Source organism: Halichoerus grypus, chromosome 9, assembly GCF_964656455.1.
Source record: "Halichoerus grypus chromosome 9, mHalGry1.hap1.1, whole genome shotgun sequence".
In the NCBI taxonomy this organism is placed as follows: Eukaryota; Metazoa; Chordata; class Mammalia; order Carnivora; family Phocidae; genus Halichoerus; species Halichoerus grypus.
Window position 1 is genome coordinate 89,170,331 of NC_135720.1, and position 19,803 is coordinate 89,190,133.

At 32.8% G+C, this 19,803-nt stretch overlaps 1 protein-coding gene across 2 annotated transcripts in view; it reads left to right on the top strand.

The window, feature by feature from the left end:
- The window catches only part of EYS (EGF-like photoreceptor maintenance factor), a 1,566,128-nt gene that overhangs the window by 483,299 nt on the left and 1,063,026 nt on the right, over nt 1-19,803 (top strand). For both annotated transcript variants that reach the window (XM_078055169.1, XM_078055170.1), the window contains exon 13: nt 565-686. In XM_078055169.1, the coding sequence (XP_077911295.1) occupies nt 565-686 (122 nt within the window). The remainder of the gene's footprint in view (nt 1-564; nt 687-19,803) is intronic.

Here is a 19,803-nt window from a genome sequence, read left to right on the forward strand (position 1 = left end):
ACTTTGAGATGTTTTCTTTTGTTTGTTTTCCCAATCCTGGAAAAGTGATTTTACTTTTAGTATTTTGAATATTGTTATTGGCCTACTCTATCTCTTAGAAAAATGATATTCAAAGTTTTGCAACTTCAGTTGACCAACAATACTATGTTGATGTAGATTAATTATTTGTAAATAATGCCACAAAACTGTCAGGTTTATTTGTTGTAGTTACATTTTTTTAAGTCATGAACTAGTTGCTGAGTTATGTATTTAGTTATTTAGTTTTACACGATCACTAACCTCATATCACTAAGACACTATTTTTATATTAAGATATTTAACAAAACCAAGAGTTTTGTGTCCTGAGAATAATACATATTTATTTTTATTGAATTAAATACTAAAGAAACTGTTCACATAGTTTTTAAACTGTGGTAAAAGTAATTTTGGAGAAGTATTGACATTCTATAAAAATTAAAATAGGCATAAATTGACAGAGATCAAAATAGCCAGGAGTAATAACTGGATTATAGGCTTCATAGAAAGAAATAACATAAAGGTTGTATAATCTTCATATTCCCTTAGAGCTACCAGTGTGTCTGCTTAGCTGGTTGGGAAGGAAGGTTTTGTGAACAAGAATCCAGTGACTGCAAAATGAATCCTTGTAAGAACAATTCCACCTGTACTGACCTCTACAATAGCTATCGGTGAGTAATGTATTTATCGGTTTCTTCATGAAATTACTTGGAGTATTCAGTGTCCTTGGGATAATTCCAGACACTATTTTCACTTTTCATCCATTAATTAAAATAATGATCTCAAGATAAAGAGCCATTTCCTGACAAGATAGTGTCGACATTCATTTGAAATTTGTGTTAAACTTGGAAATGCAATGTCCAGATCTGACACGTGTTACAAATGCATTTATTTCTCAAAACATGCTTTTGTCATCTCAGTGTTTTGGATCATTCCATGCAAAATGCGTGCCACAATATGACTCCTTCATGGGTCTGTTGAATTAAAACTTTCAGTTTATTACCTAGAGATTATCATGAATTTGGATTACTTTCACCAAATTATTGATAAATTTTACATTAATTAGTCCACATTTTCCATAATCCCATTGTATTAGTTTCTAGATGAGAAATCTGAATAAGCTCTAAATAGAAATTCTGGGGGCGCCTGGGTGGCTCAGTCATTAAGTGTCTGCCTTCGGCTCAGGTCGTGATCCCAGGGTCCTGGGGTTGAGCCCCGCATCTCTCAATGGAGAGCCTGCTTCTCCCTCTCCCACTCCCCCTGCTTGTGTTCCCTCTCTCGCTGTCTCTTTCTCTGTCAAATAAATAAATAAAATCTTAAAAAAAAAAAATAGAAATTCTGAATAGCTATTGATAATATTCCGAAAGTTTAATAACCAAATATATATTGGATGTTAGTTTTGCTTTCTCTTTCCCAAAATACAGTACCATACAGATGTGTGGAGAAAAATACACAATGTGCGTGTTTATGGGAAATATATCACTTATGTTTGTCCACCTATTGGTCCAAAATATATTATTTTCATACTGTATATCAAACAGAACAAGAAGACTCATATTAATTTATTATCCAACACAATAGTACCTTTATTTAGATAACTGCTATTTGCTATTTCTTAAAGATCTAATACAAAACAAGCAACAGTTTATAAGGCTTACTTAAAATATACTTTCTTTTAATATTCATGAGACATAATCAGTCTTTCTAGATAACTCTGACACCACTAATTGTGCTCTTAATGACTTAAATTTATAAATGTATCAGAAGACTTTGCCACTTAACACAAACTCTCAGTCATTTTATCATTCCTCAGATTTTTAATAGATTACTGATTTTACTTCCAAGATACTGTGTTTTATTTTTTTAGAAGTCCAACTGAAGTAGGCTTTCTGATTGTGTCTCTTCTTTGTGATTTTAGAGATAGTATGTTAATATTAATATTATGTTAACATTGGCTTTATCAGATTGTAAAAAGAGGAGAGAATTCACTAAACACTATCAATGAAGTGAGCGTAATTTGTATATTACATGTGTTATATAAATATGATGACTCACTATTTAGGAATTTCCTTACCAAGTTATTTTTTTATGATAACTTTCTTGAGACATAATTTGCATAGTTTATAAGTCACTCTTTGAAAGAGGACAATTCAGGAGTTTGTATTATATTCACAGAGAAATAGAACCATTACACAACCTCATTTTAGAACACTTTCATCCCCATACCCATGAGTGGTCCCTCCCCATGCTCTCCTCCCCCAGGCCCTAAAAACCACTAATCTGTTTTCTCTCTCTATGGATTTACCTATTCTGCACATTTCACATGAATGGAATCATGCAATATGTGATCTTTTTTGACTGGCTTATCACACTTAACATCATGTTTTCAAGGTTTATGCTACAGCAAGTATCAGTAGTTCATTCATTTTTATAGCCAAATAATATTATTACATTGTATGGTTATAAGACCTTTATCTATTTTTCAGTTGGTGGACATTTAGGTTGTTCTTACTTTTTGACTGCTATGAATAATGCTGTTACAAATATTAATGCACAAGTATGTGTGTGAACATATATTTCCAATTCTTTTGAATATGTAACTAGTTGGGGAATTGCTGGATCATAGTAACTCTATGTTTAAGTTTTAGAGGAACTTTCAGGTCTTTTCCAAAGTGGATGCACTATTCTACAAACCTACCAGCAAGCTATGAGAATATCAATTTCTCCACACCCTTGTCAATATTTGATGTATGTCTTTTCATTTTAGACATCCTAGGGGGGTGTGAAGTGGTATTTCAATATGCATTTGATTTGCATTTATATAAGGACTAGTGATGTTAACCATCTTACGATGTGCTTTTTGGCAGGGTGTATATATATTCTTTGAAGATATATCTCTTCAAATTTTTACCCATCTGGGAATCGGCTTGTCCTTTTTTGTAGGAATTTTTATATATTTTGGATACAAGTCCCTAATCAGATATGATTTGTAAATATTTCCTCCCATTCTGTGGGTTATGTTTTCACTTTCCTAATGGTACCCTTTGAAGCACAATTTTAATTTTTATGAAAATCAACTGATCTATGTGTTCTTTTGTCACTTCACTTCTGGTGTCATAGCTGAGAAACTGTTGTCTGACTTGGAGTCACAAAGGTTTATTCCTCTATTTTCTTCTAAGAGTTTTATAGTATTAGCCTTTATATTTTGGTAATCATTTTGAGTTAATTATTTTGTGTGTGTATGGCATGAGGGAAGGGTCCATCTTCATTCTTTTGCAAATAGATATTTTTCTACATTAAATTGCCTTGGCACCCTTCCTTTAAATCATTTGAACAAAAACATGAGAGATTATTTCTGGATTCTCAATTCTATTTCACTGACCTTTGCCTTTTTTTTTTTATCCAGTACCACTTTCTCTTATTGTAGCTTTTAGCAATTTTAAAATCAGGAAGTGTCTCTCTAACTTTTTTTTTCTTTTTTTTTCTCTTTTTTTTCTGTTTCAAGATTGTTTAGTGTTGGCTGAGATCCTTGCATTTCCGTATGAATTTTAGTATCAGTTTATCAATTTCTGCAGAACAAAAAAGGCAGCCAGGATTTTAATAGGGTTTGCATTGAATCTGGATGTCTATTTGGAAAATATTGCTATATTAATAATAATGAGTCTTCCAATACATGTTCATGGAATGTCTTTCCATTTATTTATAGCTTCTTTAATTTCTTCAACCATGTTTTGTAGTTTTCAATGTACAAGTATTCCATTTCCTTGTTAAGTTTATTCTTAAGAATTTGATTTATTTTGATGTTCTCAAAAATGGAATTGTTCTCTTAATGTCATTTTTTTTATTATTATGTTATGTTAACCACCATACATTACATCATTAGTTTTTTATGTAGTGTTCTATGATTCATTGTTTGCGCGTAACAGCCAGTGCTCCATGCAGATATCATTTTTAAAAATTTTCATCTCTAATATATAGGAATACCACTGATTTTTGTATATCAGTCATGTAATCTGCAACCTTGATGACCTCATTTATTAGTTCTAATAATTTTTTGTAGAATCGTCAAGATATTCCATATCTGATAATAGAGATAGTTTTACTTCTACATTTCCAATCTGGATTTTTTTTTTCCATGCCTAATTATTCTGAATAAACCTCCAATACAGTGTTGAATAGAGGTGGCAAGACTGAATATCCCTGTCTTATTGCTGAGCTTAAAAGAAAATCATGTGGTCTTTCACCAATGAGTATAATGTTAGCTGTGGATATTTCATTGGTGCACTTGTAGCACGTTCTAGACATTCTCTTTTTTTATGAAAATATTTTGCATATTATCAAATGCATTTGATGCACTATTAATATGGTGCACTGTATTCACTGATTTTACAATTTTGAACTAATCTTGCATTTTTATTATAAATTCCAATTGGTTATGATATATAATCCTTTTTAAATCTTGCTGAATTCAGTTTGTTAGTATTTTGTTGAACAAATTTGTGTCTATATTCATAAAAGTCATAATGGTCTGCAGTTTTCTTTTTGTGTGTGTGATATCTTTGGCTGGTTTTGGTATCAGGATAATTTTGGACACACACAGAAATGTGTTGAGAATTATCCCCTTCTCCACTGGAAGAGTTATAGAAGAATTGGTAATAATTATTCTTTAAATGTTTGGTAAAATCTGCTAATAACACCATCTGATCATGGGGTTATTTTGTGGGAAAGTTTTGATTACTAATTCAGTATCTCTCCTTGTTATAAGTCTGTTCAGATTTTCTTTTTATTCTTAAGTTGGTTTAGGAAGTTTTTATCTTTCCAGGAAATTTGACCATTTCATTTAGGTTATCTAATTGGTTGGTATGTAATTGTTCATAGTATCCCTTCAGAATCCCTTTATTTCTATAAGGTTATAGTAATCCATTATCTTTCTGTTTCAGAATCTAGTAGTATGAGTCTTCTCTATTTTTTCTTGGCCAGTCTAGTTCAATATTTGTCCTTTGAATGAACCAATTTTGAGTTTCATTGTTTTTATCTATTCTTTTTTATTCTCTATTTCATTAATCTCATTATCTTCTTCCTTCTGCTTGGTCTGGGTTTAGTTTTCTTTTTCTAGTTTCTTTAGGTCAGTGGTGACATCATTGATTTGAGATCTCTGTTCTTTTTTAATACGGGTATTTACAGCTGTAAATTTCACTCCAAGCACTGCTTTAGCTACATCTCATAATTTTTTGATAGTTTGTGTATTCATTTTCATTTATCTCAGAATATTTCCTAGTTTCCTATGTTATTTATTCTTTGACTCATTGGTTATATGGGAGTGTGTTGTTTAATTTTCATTTATTTGTAAATTCCCTAGTTTTCTTATGATTTCTACTTTTATTGTGGCAATAAAACTTATTTTGTGTGAGTCAAATCTTTTAAAATTAACTGAGGCATATATTATAACTTAACATATGTTCTATATGTATTTGACAAGAGTGCATATTCCACTGTTGTTATGTGGAATGTTCTATAGGGGTCTTTTAGGTCTAGTTGGTTTATATGTTGATCAAGTCTTTTATATCCTGCATTTTCTGCCAATTTGTTCTATCCATTATAGAATTAAAGTTTGCAATTGTTACTGTCGAATTATTTATTAATCCCTTCAGTCTGCCACATTTTGCTTCATTTACTTAAGTTAGATCTTAAGGCTCTAAGATCTAATTGTTAGATCTTTGACGGATTTAAATATTTGTCCTGAGTAACATTTTTTTGCTTAAAGTGTATTTTGCCTGACATTAGTATAGCTGTCTCAGCTCTTTTTTGATTATTGATGCATAGTATATATTTTTCTAACTTATTATTTTTAACATATTTGTGACTTTGAATATAAAGCTTCTTTCTTATAGATAAGATATGATTTGTTTGTTCTTAAAAACCCATTCTGTCTATTCTGTCTTTATTGAAATATCTACCTAATTTACATTTAACATTACTAATGAAATCGAGTTTTATATATGTTGTTTTATTTTACGTGTTATGTCTTTTTGGTTCCTTTATTCCTCCATTGTTGCCTTCTCTTGTGTTAGGTTTTTCCTGGTATTACACTTTAATTTCCTTTTTATTTTTACTATACATTTTTAATTAGTTTCTTAGTAGTTTCCTATAGATTACAATTAACTTCTTAACCTAAAACAATCTACATAGTATTAATACTGACTTAATTTCAATAGTATACAAACACTTTGCTCCACCATTGCTTCATTCCCTCCCACCTTCTTCAGGCTATTATTATTATAAACCCATCAACACAATTTTATAGGATTGTTTTATATACTGTCTTTTAAATCAGATAGGAAATGAAAAGAGTAATAAGCAAAAATACCTTTATACTGCATTTTATATTTACCTATATGGTTACCGTTACCAGTGCTCTTTATTTTTGTGTGTGAATTCAGATTACTGTCTAGTATCTTTTCATCTTAATCTAAAGGATTTTCTTTCTGTTTCTTATAGGGCAGATCTGCAGCTGATGAATTCTCCCAGTTCTGTTTTATCTGGGAATGTCTTAATTTCTCCTTTAACTTAAGGGATAGCTTTAAGATACACAGAATTCGTGGTTGACAGTCTTTTACTTTCAGCACTTAAAGTATATCTGGACTACATGGTTTCTGATAAGTCAATTGTTAATTGTACTGAGGATCCCTTGTACATAATGAATCATTTTCTCTTGAGGCTACCAAAATTCTTTGTCTTTTGACAGGTTGATTATCATGTGATTGATTAGCCTTTTATGTCTTTGAGTTTATTTTACCTGGAGATCAATGAGCTTCTTGGGGGTATAGATTAATATTTTTCATCAATTTAGAAAGTTTTGGCCTTTATTTCTTTAAATATTTTATGTCTTCTTTTCCCTCTCCCTCTTCTGATTCTAGAACTCTCACATGTGTATGTTAATGTTCTCCTGGTGTCCCACAGGTCACTGAGGCTCTGTTCATTGTTCTTTTTGATCTTCAGGATCCATAATCTTAATTGATTTATCTTCAAATGCACTGCTTCCTTCTTCTACCAACTTAAATCTAGTGGTGTGCCCCTCTAGTAATTTTTAATTTTTATTTTTTATACTTTTAATTCCAGAATTTCTGTTGTGTTCTTATTTATAATTGATATCTCTTTATATTCTCAAATTGGCAAAATATCAATCTCACACTTACCTATTTATTCCTTTTTTTGAGAGAGAGAGAGTGCGTGAGCCTGTGCATGCACGCAAGCAGGAGGGAGGGGCAAAGGGAGAGGGTGTGAAAGAATCTAAAGTAGGCTCCACACCCAGAGCAGAGGTGAGGAGGGGCTCCATTTCAGGACCCTGAGATCATAACCTGAGCAAATATCAAGAGTCGGAAGCTTAACCGACTAAGCCATCCAAGTGCCCCACTTTCTTTAATTACTTAGATATGGCTTCTATTTTTCTTTGAACTCATTTATTTTAGTTGATTTAATATCTGTGTCAAGTAAGTCCAATATCGAGACTTCCTAGTTTCTCCTGGTTTCCTAGTTTCTCCTATAGATTACAATTAACTTCTTAACCTAAAACAATCTACATAGTATTAATACTGACTTAATTTCAATAGTATACAAAAACTTTGCTCCACCATTGCTTCATTCTCTCCCACCTTCTTCAGGCTATTATGTGTCATACTTTGAGTTTATTTGGAGGTATAGATTTCTATATATTTCTATATATGTGTCATACTTCTCTGTCTCTGTATGACTCATAATTTTTTATGAACACTTGATCTTTTAAAGAGTATAATGTGGCAAATCTGGAAATCAGATCCTGCTTCTTCACAGTTGTTACTGCATTTTTTATTATATATTTTTTTTAATTTTTTGTTTCTGCTATTGTTTGTTTAGAGATTTTTCTGAAATAGTTCTATAAATCATTTTCTTTGTCACTTGTGGCTATTCAAGTCTAAGCTTGACTAATCTAGTGGACAACTAAAGATTTAACAGAGATTTTCTATAATTTCCTCAAACTAATAAACCTGCGAGTCTTACTGTGTGCATATGATGAGGCATGCATTCTACACTTAGCCAGGCATTTTACAACTGTCTTATTCTCCAGTATCTGCTTGCAAAGAGGCTCAAGGTCAGTCAGGAATAAGAGATTAAGGTCTTTTCCTATCTTTCTTAGACCTGTGCAGACTTTCATGTTGTGTTGTCTTCTAATTTCCCAAGAATAAGTCTACCTTTTCAAAGACCTCTATGAACATCTCATTGCCCACTTTTTATTTTAAGTGTATTGGTCAGCCTCTTCTTAGCCTTAACTGGAATCATCACCTCAGGCAGCTACAATATTAGGCAATTACTACTGACTATTATTAATAAATGCCCTTTATATAAGGCTTTTTGAAAAGAGTAAGCTTTGAGTCAGGTCAAATAAAGTCTGTTCCTGAAAATGGAAATTTTCATGCAGTTACCAGACCAATGAAATAATGACATTCCTGGGAAAGATCTTTTGGGTGAGTTCCAAACCTGTTCTGCTCCTCAGTGGATGTTAGTTAGGCTGTTGGTTTAGCAGATGCCATAATTGCAGTGCTGTTGGTTTTCAAGTCTATTGCAGAGCTGGGGAAAAGGGAATGGGAATACTGCAAGTAACCACTACAAAGGTGACTATGCTTATGAGAGTCAACCATTTTTCTTGAATAAACACTCTTCAACTTTTGCAAGCCTTTAGTTTATTTACAGAGTTCTGGGAAAGTTGATTTGACCATGTTGCCACTGTTCTTGTTTCTTTTAAGGAGGAGTAGATTTTCAGAAGTCTTTCTTCTGCCATTACTGAAGTGATTATACCAAATTATGTTTTATATTATTTATATGGGAGAGAGAGAGAGGACAGAGACAGAGACAGAGAAAACATGGATTTGAGGGTCAGAGTATCTGGATATAGGATATCAAATTTGGTTTTATCCTTAAAGATTAGTGTGAATTAGGTTAAGGAATTTTATTTATATCCTTAAGCTTTCAGGTTTTTTTTTTTAATCTAGAAAGTATGAAAAATAATAGTTATACCTCACCGAGTTATGATGATAATTAAATAAAATCCTGTACACAAAGTATTTAGCTCATTTCTTGATATGTATTAAACTCTAAATATCCTAGTTTTTATTATTCCCAACATTTACCATGTTTTCAAAAATATATGTATGAATAAGACTAGAGCAACTTTTTATAAATGATGAATCTGTGGGATCATATTGATATTAACTTATTTCATTTTATATATTTGTGTGTATAGTAAATGGAGACCACTAAAAAGAGATTACATTATTCTTTGTATTTAAGAAAGAGTTTAGTTAAAGTTTAGAGCTCTTGAAGTTTTCTCACAGATTTCCACTGAACAAAAATTTCAGGACTCTCAGTAAAAGATACAAAGAATCTCTTACTTCATTTTGTGAAGAGTCAGTCCAAAGGAAACATCAGTAATTTCAGGGAATATTCTTAAATTTCATGCTTTTGAAGAAATTCACATTGCACACCATCATGAGTACTTAACATAGCATACATTTTAATAGATCAAATGAAAATTGTATTTCATTGACTATATGCTTATATTCCTTGAGAACAAAAATGTTAGGAAAATGAATATTTGCAGGAATATCGAATCTCTTTAAGTGATCTATGTGTTCCGAGTCACTGAATTTACCTATGTGTGCTCATCTCAAAACAACTGGAGTTAACGTAGTTTAGTGTTTACACAGTTTCAAGACATTAAAAAGCAAAATGGGCTAGGGATGTAATTTGAATGCTGACTGCAACCTGCCTTCTGCTATTCCTGGCATGGTTTAGAATTTAACTGCCTTCTTTATTTCTGATTTTTCTTCCCCCAAAGCAGAGTCAACAGCTTTAGCTACAGATGGGGCTCTGTATGGCAGTTATTGGACCCAGATGCCACACTCTGGAGCATGTTTTGCCAACAGCATCTGGCTCCTTTGCTGTCTGTGTATTGGCATCCGTGTTGATGCTTTGGCCTGCTTTTCTTATGGACACTACAAAGTAGACTTTCAGACAACAGGAAGGTTTGTTCCCAGTTAGCCATATGATTTTTTTTTCTTCCTCTCAGTTTATAATTTATGTAAATGCATCGTAGATGCCTTAAATTATGAAACACTATATATTAGAACTTTTCATGCTTCTTATAAGGAAATGTTTAAAATTTTTTATGGATATAACTGAAAAAAAAGTTTGCCATTTAACGAGTAGAAGTAAAAATCTATATCGATCAACATATTTTTAACATATTGAGTGAAAATACAAAATTATGCGATTTTACTAGAGATTTTTTTTTCTTTTTAAAAATTTTGGGCGTTGTTTTGCCTAGTTTATATATAGGAACCCAAATTGCTAATATAAAAGTAAAATAATTACTAATATAAAAGTTAAGACCATAACAGAATTTTAATCCAGGCAATGGCAATACGAGATCCACCTTTTAGCAGATGGAAGGTTTTTCCTTTATAAAAACCAGAATTTTGAACAAAATATATGTCAGTATGTAGATCTTTCACCTTCTTTTTGGATAGCTACACCATACTTTATTTTATTAATATAGCATAGTGACCACTTAGGGAATTTTTAATCTTTTCCAGTATAAACAATTGTTTGGGGAAATTAATTATGTGTGCCTCTTTGCATGCATATATTTGTATATTTGGACAATAAATTCCTAGAATTCAAAATGCAAAATCCAAGTGTGTCAGCCTTCAAGATTTAGATAGATTTTATCAAATTATTTTTGTGGACAGATTTAATATTACATTAACACAAGCAGTTGATGAGACACTTCTAGTTTGTATCATTTTGTACTAGAATAAAATCTCTCAGTGAGGCTTTGTATATGCCCATTTTACATATGAGAGAACCAAGACTTGGATATTTTCAGTAACTTAAGCAAAATCACAGTGTTAGAAAGTGGCAAACCCAAATATCAGACCAAGGTCTGTGTGACTGCAGATTCATGGCTACAGATGACTTTGAACTGGTCTTGCCTTTGATATGAAATCATACATATATTGTCACTGCCTACCCCTCACTTCCCAGGGGAGAGCAGCCATCACTGAGGTTCCAACAAATTTATGAAAGACTCAATAGTTATCTTTCAGTGGAACCTGACATAGTTCCAATTTCATCAAAAAAAAATAGTAACTCAAGGAGTAAGTATACTTTCTTTGACAGGTGAATACATCCTATGACCAATTATAACTTTACAAATAGGCTTTAGAATTCACTGATTAAGTAAAATTGCTTTTTGATAACAATAGTACAAAGGAAGGGAAAGGAAAATCACTGTATTTTTAGTAAGGCTCTTATGTTATATGTGGCATGGTATTATGTTATTTGAAGACAGTGATAAAGTAAAATCATATTCAAAAGCCTCATTTTTCTAAGTAACCTATCTTCCCTTACTGTTTCCTTTTTTTCCGGGGAGTAGACAGGGTAATCTTTTAAGAGAAATGGCCTCGAGGTGCCTGGGTGGCTCAGTCAGTTAAGTGTCTGACTTCAGCTCAGGTCATGACTCAGGGTCCTGGCATCAATCCCTGCATGGGGCTCCCCACTCAGTGGGGAGTCTGTTTGTCCCTCTCCCTCTGCTCCTCTGCTAGCTTGTGCGCTCTCTCTCACTCGCAAATAAATAAAATCTTAATAGAGAGAGAGAGAGAAACAGCCTCTACATAAGGTGCTCAATTGTTTTTAAGTTTTTATTTTTTTTAGATTTATTTATTAGAGAGAGAGAGAGAGAGCAGGGGGAGTGGCAGAGGGAGAAGAAGAAAGAGAATCCCAAGCAGACTCCCTGTTGAGAATGGACCCTGGCCAGGCTCAGTCTTAGGACCCTGAGATCATGACCTGAGCCGAAATCAAGAGTTTGATGCTTAACCGATTGAGCCACACAGGCGCCGCCCTTTTTTTTTTTAATTAGAGTTTAGTTTACATATAATAAAATATAAAGATCTTATATACACAATTAAAAGAGTTTTGGCAATTGTATTTACCCATGTAAATACCACCAAAATCAAGATATAGAGCATATCCATTAACTCAGAAAATTTCCTGTGTCTCCTCATAGCTCATTTCCACCCTCTTTCCTCCCACTATTTATTGGACTTTAAAAAATGTGCTTTTGAATAATCTCTGAGTAAACTATTCAAAAAAACACCAATACGTTTCTTTTCAGCATGAAAAATAAATGTATATTCATATATTGGTTTTTTAACAAAGGGTTTTTATAACTGGTTCTAATTTACCTTTTACTATAACTATGGCCAGGTGATATACTGATATTATTCCTATTTCATTCATGAGAAAACCAAGTTATATAGATCAATTGATTTTCCCAATGAGATGTTATTAACAGAAGCAGTTATAGAATGTAGGACTTCTTTCTCCAGAACTCAATACTTTCCATTCTTTCTGATTGTCACCTGCCATTCTTTTCCCTGTCAGTGATAAAATAGTTGTTCAAAGTTATGCTTTTTCTGATACTGAGGAGTCTCAATATAAATTTAATGATGAAAACTTATTATACAAAATTGTTTGATTCTGTATGAATTGATCATGCAGATAAATTGACAGATTTTTCTAGTATATTGGAAATCTGTGTTGTTAGTTCTCTTTATGCTTATTTCTTTTCTTTGTGGAGGGTCATTTACTCCCAAATTAGCATAAATGTGGAAGTGGCTTTGATTAGAAATAATTCTCACTTCTCTAAAACAGTATTGTTTGTCATTGAAAATATAGAAAAAGAAATTTTTAAGATAATATGCACATTTCCTAAATGCACCTTATAATAGTAAATATGCAGATATTTTACTCAAGGATAAAATCTTTTACAGGTTACCTAACGTGGATAATGAAAACACACTTTCGTATTCCTAGACGCCTATGAGAACATTAAAATATTTAACATATCTTAGGTATGTTTTGTCAAATTAATTTATTTTTCACATATTTTTCGGCTAAAAAAATTTGCTAATATTTCCAATGCATGCTGGGATTCAGCAGTTTCCAAAATAATAAGACAGCTGATATGTAACAAAGACTTAAACAAGAATTAGAAATACATTTCATGATTTTTTTTCCTAGATCTTTATCTAGAGCACATTATGTGAGCTAGTCAAAAAATTTTTTTCCACAAAGTTACCATGTAACTTTATGCTTTCAATTTTCATATGCAGAATCAGTTTAAGAGATGTTCATTTGAACATTTCTCTATCTCTTGCAAAGCCATACTTGAAGACATGCGCCATTATGTTTCCCAATGTCCTGTATTAACAGACTGAAGCATACCTTTTTTCTTTGACTTCAATAAAAAATGTTTCCAGAGGAAAACATGTTTTCTTTTATCAGAAGTTATGATTGGTATAGCCTAAATATTCTTCCTATTTAGTTTTGATTTTTAAAGTAAATCACAATGCATACCCTACTGTAACAATTCTTTACCAATACCGATCTTTTAAAGATCTACCTGTCCCTTTTTCAAAAGTTTTAAACATTATGTTTAAAGAGATTGTGCTTATGGTTTAAAGTCACTTGAAATATTTTGTGCTTATGGTTTAAAGTCACTTGAAATGTTTTGGGAAGTTAAATAAAAATCTTATGAAATGTGATTTTTGGGGTTTACTTCACATAAAATATACTAGGATTCTAAACATTTCTTTATATTCCTTTATAATACACTGGAGGTTAGGACTTCTGTGGTGTTGTGGCAAGTCATTAATCCTTGACTTATACTGTAATTGAGAATACAGCTATTGTTTTAGCATGTATCATAAACTTAGAAGAAAAAAAGTGAATATAAATGGTTCTCAAAGTATTTTTTAATTAAAAATAATTAAAGGGGGAAAACGTCTGTACACACACACACACACACACACACACACATACACACACATACACGGGTATATATATATAATTCTAATTTATAGCACCAAACCTTGTACTGGTATTCCTTCAGTGTTTCAAATACACTGAAGGTTTTTGTTTTGTTTGGTTTTGGTTTTGGTTTTGTTATTCCTTCTCCCTGATATACTACAATTTTTCCTATCTCTATCCCTTCTCCTGAGGCCCTTAAGACTTGGATATCAACTTAAAATGGTCTGTAATAAACCTCTTTTATTCCAAATCCAATATCCCATATTCTTTTCTTACTAGACTTACCATGATTTGCAGTTTTAGGTTATTTAAATCCATTTCTTTATTTTATGTCCCTTTCCCTTGCTAGAATTATGCAAATGCGTTTTATCTCCTTTGAATGCTATTGTACACCAAGCATCCTGCATGCTTCAAGAACCTAATGAAGGCTTGTGAGTAAATAAATTAATGACTGTTCATTCAGTTAATGTTATAATGAATAAATGTGCATATACCTAGCTTAAACAAGAGTTAGAAATCCATTTTTTAAAAATCTGGTTTGAAATGTGGTTTTTTGTTTGTTTGTTTTATTTTTGGATAACTACTAAATATTCTTGTCCTGATTGCCACATACTTGCTTATGGTTTAGAATGCTATTGGACCTTTGTCTTATTATTTTCAGTCAGTGGATCCATCCTCTAGTACCAACTTTTAGGGAGAGACACTTATTGTTATTCATTTCATTTAAATTATGTACTTGATTCAAGTTATTTTCTTTTAAAGAAGCAGATCTCTTGAAAAGGACAATTTTTCCTTGTCTAGCTCTGCTTAATTATTGAAACCATGTTGAAATTGCTTTCCTCATCTGTATTTCTGCCTGTTCTCAGAATCCCACATTCTTTTGGTTAATTTGTATCTTCTGTTTGGGATTCACACTTTCTTATTTTAATGTATCCTTAGTGGATTGATTATTTCTTCTCTGTTCACATGCAATTTCAGGTTTTGTCTTCTCAATGAGCATGTATTGATCTGGTTCAAATTCTAGCCCTGCCATTTTTTTCTGAATACTTTTTTATATAGACTTTATTATTTTTTTAGAGCAGTTTTTGGATTACAGAAAAATTGTGCAGAAAATAGTGTTTCCATATAACTTATTGCCCCCTTCACATACACAGTTTCTCCTATTATTAAAAATTTAAATTAATATGGTATCTCCTATTATTAACATCTTACATTAGTTTGCTACATTTATTACAACTGATTAACCAATATTAACACATTATTGCTAGCTACAGTTCTTGGTTTACATTGGGCTTCATTTTTTGTGTTGTACAGTTCTAAAGGTTTTGATAAAGGCATTCACCATTATAGTTTCATACAGAATAGTTTCACTGCCCTAAAAACTCTCTGTGCTCTACCTATTCATCCTCCCCTCCCTTGATCCTCTGGCAATACTGATCTTTTTACTGTCTTTATGGTTTTGCCCTTTCCAGAATGTCATATAGATAGAATCATAGTGTGTAGTTTTTTGAGACGGGTTTCTTTCACTTAGTAATATGCATTTCAGTTTCCTCTATGTCACTTAGCAATAGGCATTTAAATTTTCTTTATGTCTTTTTATAGCTTGATAGCTCACTTTTCTTATAGCTCAATAATATTCCATTATATAGATATACTATAAGTGTTTTGTTTGGTTTTTATCTCTTTACCTATTGAAGGATGACTTGGTCGATTCCAATTTTTGGTAATGATCAATAGGCTACTATAAACATCCATGTGCAGGTTTTATGTGTGTACGTAGATTTTCAACTTATTTCGATAAATATCTAGATCTAGGAATGTGCTGAATTTTGTGGTGAGCCTATGTATGTTTACCTTTGTAGACACTGCCAGGCTATCTTCCAAAGTGGCTGTACCATTTTGCATTCTCACCAGCAATGAGTCAGAGTTCCTGTTGTCGCCAGTCTCTACCAGCATTAGGTATTGTCAGTGTTTCGGATTTTAGTCCTTCTAATAGGTATGCAGTGACTTCTCACCGTTGTCTTATTTGGAATTCCCAGCAAGATATGGTGCTGAGCATCATTTCATATGTGTGTGTCTCATTTTATATCTCCTTTGATGAAGTATCTGTTTACATATTTTCTACATTTTTAAACTGAGTTGTTTGTTGGGTTCTAAGAGTTCTTAGTCTATTTTAGAAACAAGTCCTTTTTTAGATATGTATTTTATAATGATTTTCTCTTAGTAAGTCCTTTATCTTTTTATACTCTTAACAGTGTCTTTTTCAGAGCAGTTTTTAGTTTTAATAAAGGTGTAGGAGCCAAGGGCAGCCTGCTCCAAGATGGACCACTTTGGCATTATTCTGAGCTGAAGGCAATTGAGACCCTCCAGGCTCAAGAGAAATTTTTGTCCCCTCCCCTTAACTACATAGAAGAATTTTAGTTGGGGGTCTTTCCCAGAATAAGGATTATTAGCAGAGATAAATTTTATCTGAGTGATCTGAGTGACTCATCTGTAAGGCAGGGCAAGCGTCTAATTACCAAACATCTGCTCTTCCTGTGACCTGTGAAGTGCATTCCTTTCCTCTGAAGTTCCAGACCCCTACATTCTTGTTTTTAGTTCAGAATGACATATGTACCTCATTTTACCTGTCTTTGGAATTTCCATGTCTGTGTGGATTCCACATATGTACACTATTAAGTTTGGTTTTCTTCTGTTAACCTATTTTATGTTAATGTGACTCTTAGTTTAGCTAGAAGGACCCTTTAAGTGGAGAGGAATTCTTGCGCCCCAGCAAAATCCAACTTACCATTTTTTCTTTTATAAATTATGTTTGTGGTGTTGTGTCTAAAAAGTCATCACCAAACCCAAGATTATGATATTCTCCCATGTTATCTAATAGAAGTTGTATGGTTTTGAATTTTACATTTAAGTCTATGATCCACTTTGAACTCTGCCATTTTTAACCCTGTGTTCTTGAACAACTCGGAGTCTTAATAAGAATGGTGCTTATTTTTCTTGTTGATATGACATGCATACGGTCCCAAATACAGTGTTTTGCCCATAGGAAGAATTCACAATTATTAATCTCCTTTGTTCTATATTCCTGTCTCTAATTTTATTCCCCAGCATTTCCAAAAGCTCTATTTTTCTTTAGAACTCTTCAGCCAGATTTAGGGAGCTATAGAACCCTCTAATAACAACATTTACACTACCCTTTGTTGGCAGATCATAGTTTATCCTCAGAAATTATTTGCCTAGATTATTGTTACATACACTAGAATTAAAGTTCAATCTCACTTAATATTGCTAGTATATTAACACATCAAAGTGTCAAATTTTATCAAGATTTGTTTTGGCAGACATTGAAAATGAGTATTTTTTCTCAAAGATACCAAAGAAAGAATGTCTATGATTTTATATATCTTGAGTTATTTATGAAAAAGCAAATTCAGAAGAAGGCAAGGAGATATGAAAAAAAAGTTAATAAGTATATAATGACATTTAAAATTAAAAAAAGTCCACACAACTAAATGAAACTGTATGTTATTTAAAGATACATATATTGGGGGTGCCTGGTTGGCTCAGTTGGTTAAGCGGCTGCCTTGGGCTCAGGTCATGATCCTGGAGTCCCAGGATGGAGTCCTGCATAGGGCTCCCTGCTCAGCAGGGAGTCTGCTTCTTCCTCTGACCCTTCCTCCTCTTATGGGCTCTTTCTCTCATTCTCTCTCTCTCAAATAAATAAATAAAATCTTAAAAAAAATTAAAGATACATATATTGATAAAAGTATGAAGAAGTATTTGGAAATGATAAACCAAATTTCAAGGCAGTGGTTCTTTTTGAAGGAATAATGGAAAAAAATATGATTGGGCAGTGATTCATAAAGTGCTTCAAATAACTTGGGAATGCCTTTCTTCTTAATAATAGTGGGATATAACTGGCTCATGAAATTATTAAAAGTCAAAAAACCAATTAGACTTATTTAATCAAAATTATACTTTGTAGCATCTGCACTATAGAAAAAAATAAATAAAACTTAGGGTTGTAGATTTGTGTCCATATTTCAGACATTGCAATGTCAATAGAAGGGACCAGCTATAAATAATCTCAATTATGGATCTATAGATATTTTTGCCTACAGATTGCATTGATTTAAGACTTAAAGTCCTACTTTCATTCCCTCAGGCAAAGCAACTGCCTTTTTTTTTTTTTTTTTTTAAGTTTTTAATTTATTTATTTGAGAGACAGAGTGAAGAGAGGGTGAGCAGGGAAGAGGGAGAAGCAGACTCCTGGCTAAGCAGGTAGCCCCACAAGGGGCTTGATCCCAGGACCCTGAGATTAGGACTTGAGCTGAAGGCAGACGCTTACTTACTGAGCCACCCAGATGCCCCCAAAGCAACCCTTTTTGTATTTCAATCAGTGATCTTTAAAAAACTGAAGATTTTGAACTAGTTGCTGAAAATTTTTGCTATCCCTATTAAACTATTAAAATAGTTTTAATGAGGTTTCCTTGATCTAATGATTAAACACATTCAAAAAATGCAACATGTTACTGTGAATTGAAATTACATGAAAAATTTTCAAAGTGTTTGTAAATATTATTTTTATTTCCCAGAAATATATAATTCTTAGACATATATTAGAGTGTTTCAACTTCAGAAAATATGATTTAAACTGGCTTAACTGATAAAATCACCAGCTATTTAACTAAAAGTCCAGAGATAAGGTGAGCCACGGGAGTAGGAAATCACCCCATTTCTCTGAGTCTCACTTGGCTGTCCCATATTATGTATACTGAATGTATTGTTGGGGAGGAAGAATTTACTCTGCTGTTCAAGGTCCTAGCTGGACTAAGAATCAAATTGGCGTAAGACAGATTCACTGGAGAAAATCGAATTTAGTTTCCTACATATGGGGAATCCATGAAGACATGGAAATTCCAAGACAGCCAGACAACAGAAGGCTTAGGTGAGCTAAGGAGAGGGATTGGGTCTGGAGACACAAAAGGCAGAAAGACCTTTAGCAGGAAGGTAAGAGGAGATGTTTGGAAAACAAAGGTTGCCCTATTATGCAGGTAAGTTTCTGTTAATAGCTCTTTTCCTGCCACAGGCAGACAGTTGAGAGGGAGGTAAAGAGCTTTTCCTGAATCTGCTGGGTTTAGATTGCTTTTAACACAAAATAATGTTCATACCAAAGCGGCCCATTTTGGGGCAGCCTACCCTTGCCCCTACAGTGCCAATAAAATACTCCTTCGTGGTGGCAAAGTGATATTAGCCATCCTAGTTTCACATGTATACCTCATGGCATCAAATAAAAGAGAGAGAGCATCATTTCTGGAGGCTCCCTCATTAGATGGGGGGTGGGGCCCTACTTCTCACAAGACCTCGGTAAATGTCAGGCCTCTTTTGCATTGTGTCAAATGCCCGTGCTAAATCAATGCTAATTAGTTTAGTCCTGGTTCCTAAACAAGATTCTTCAGGAGTTGAGTAAACTTGGCTGCACACTGGAACTACTTAAAAAATGCTAAGACCTCCCACCCTGAGAGATTTAGAATTAATCAGCTTTGAGTACAATCTGAGCTTGAGGATTTTGAAAAACTAGTATGTGATTCTAATGTGTAGTCAAAGTTGAAATTCACTGTCTTAGAGCAGTCACCCTCACTCTTGACATGGGGTTTCAGCATAGGATCAATTTCCCATTTAGCATGTGAAATACAGAGGAGGGAGTAGATACCTGAATAAAATCAGTTATATGAAGAAATAGGCAAGGGAGAATGGGGTCATATAGGTAACTGATAATGTCCACACTACTTTCCCAGTTCTATATTATACTATCTATAATCTGAAATTAAAAATAAAAAAAAGACTTCAGCATGGGAAAATCAAGTTATATAGTTAGAGTTT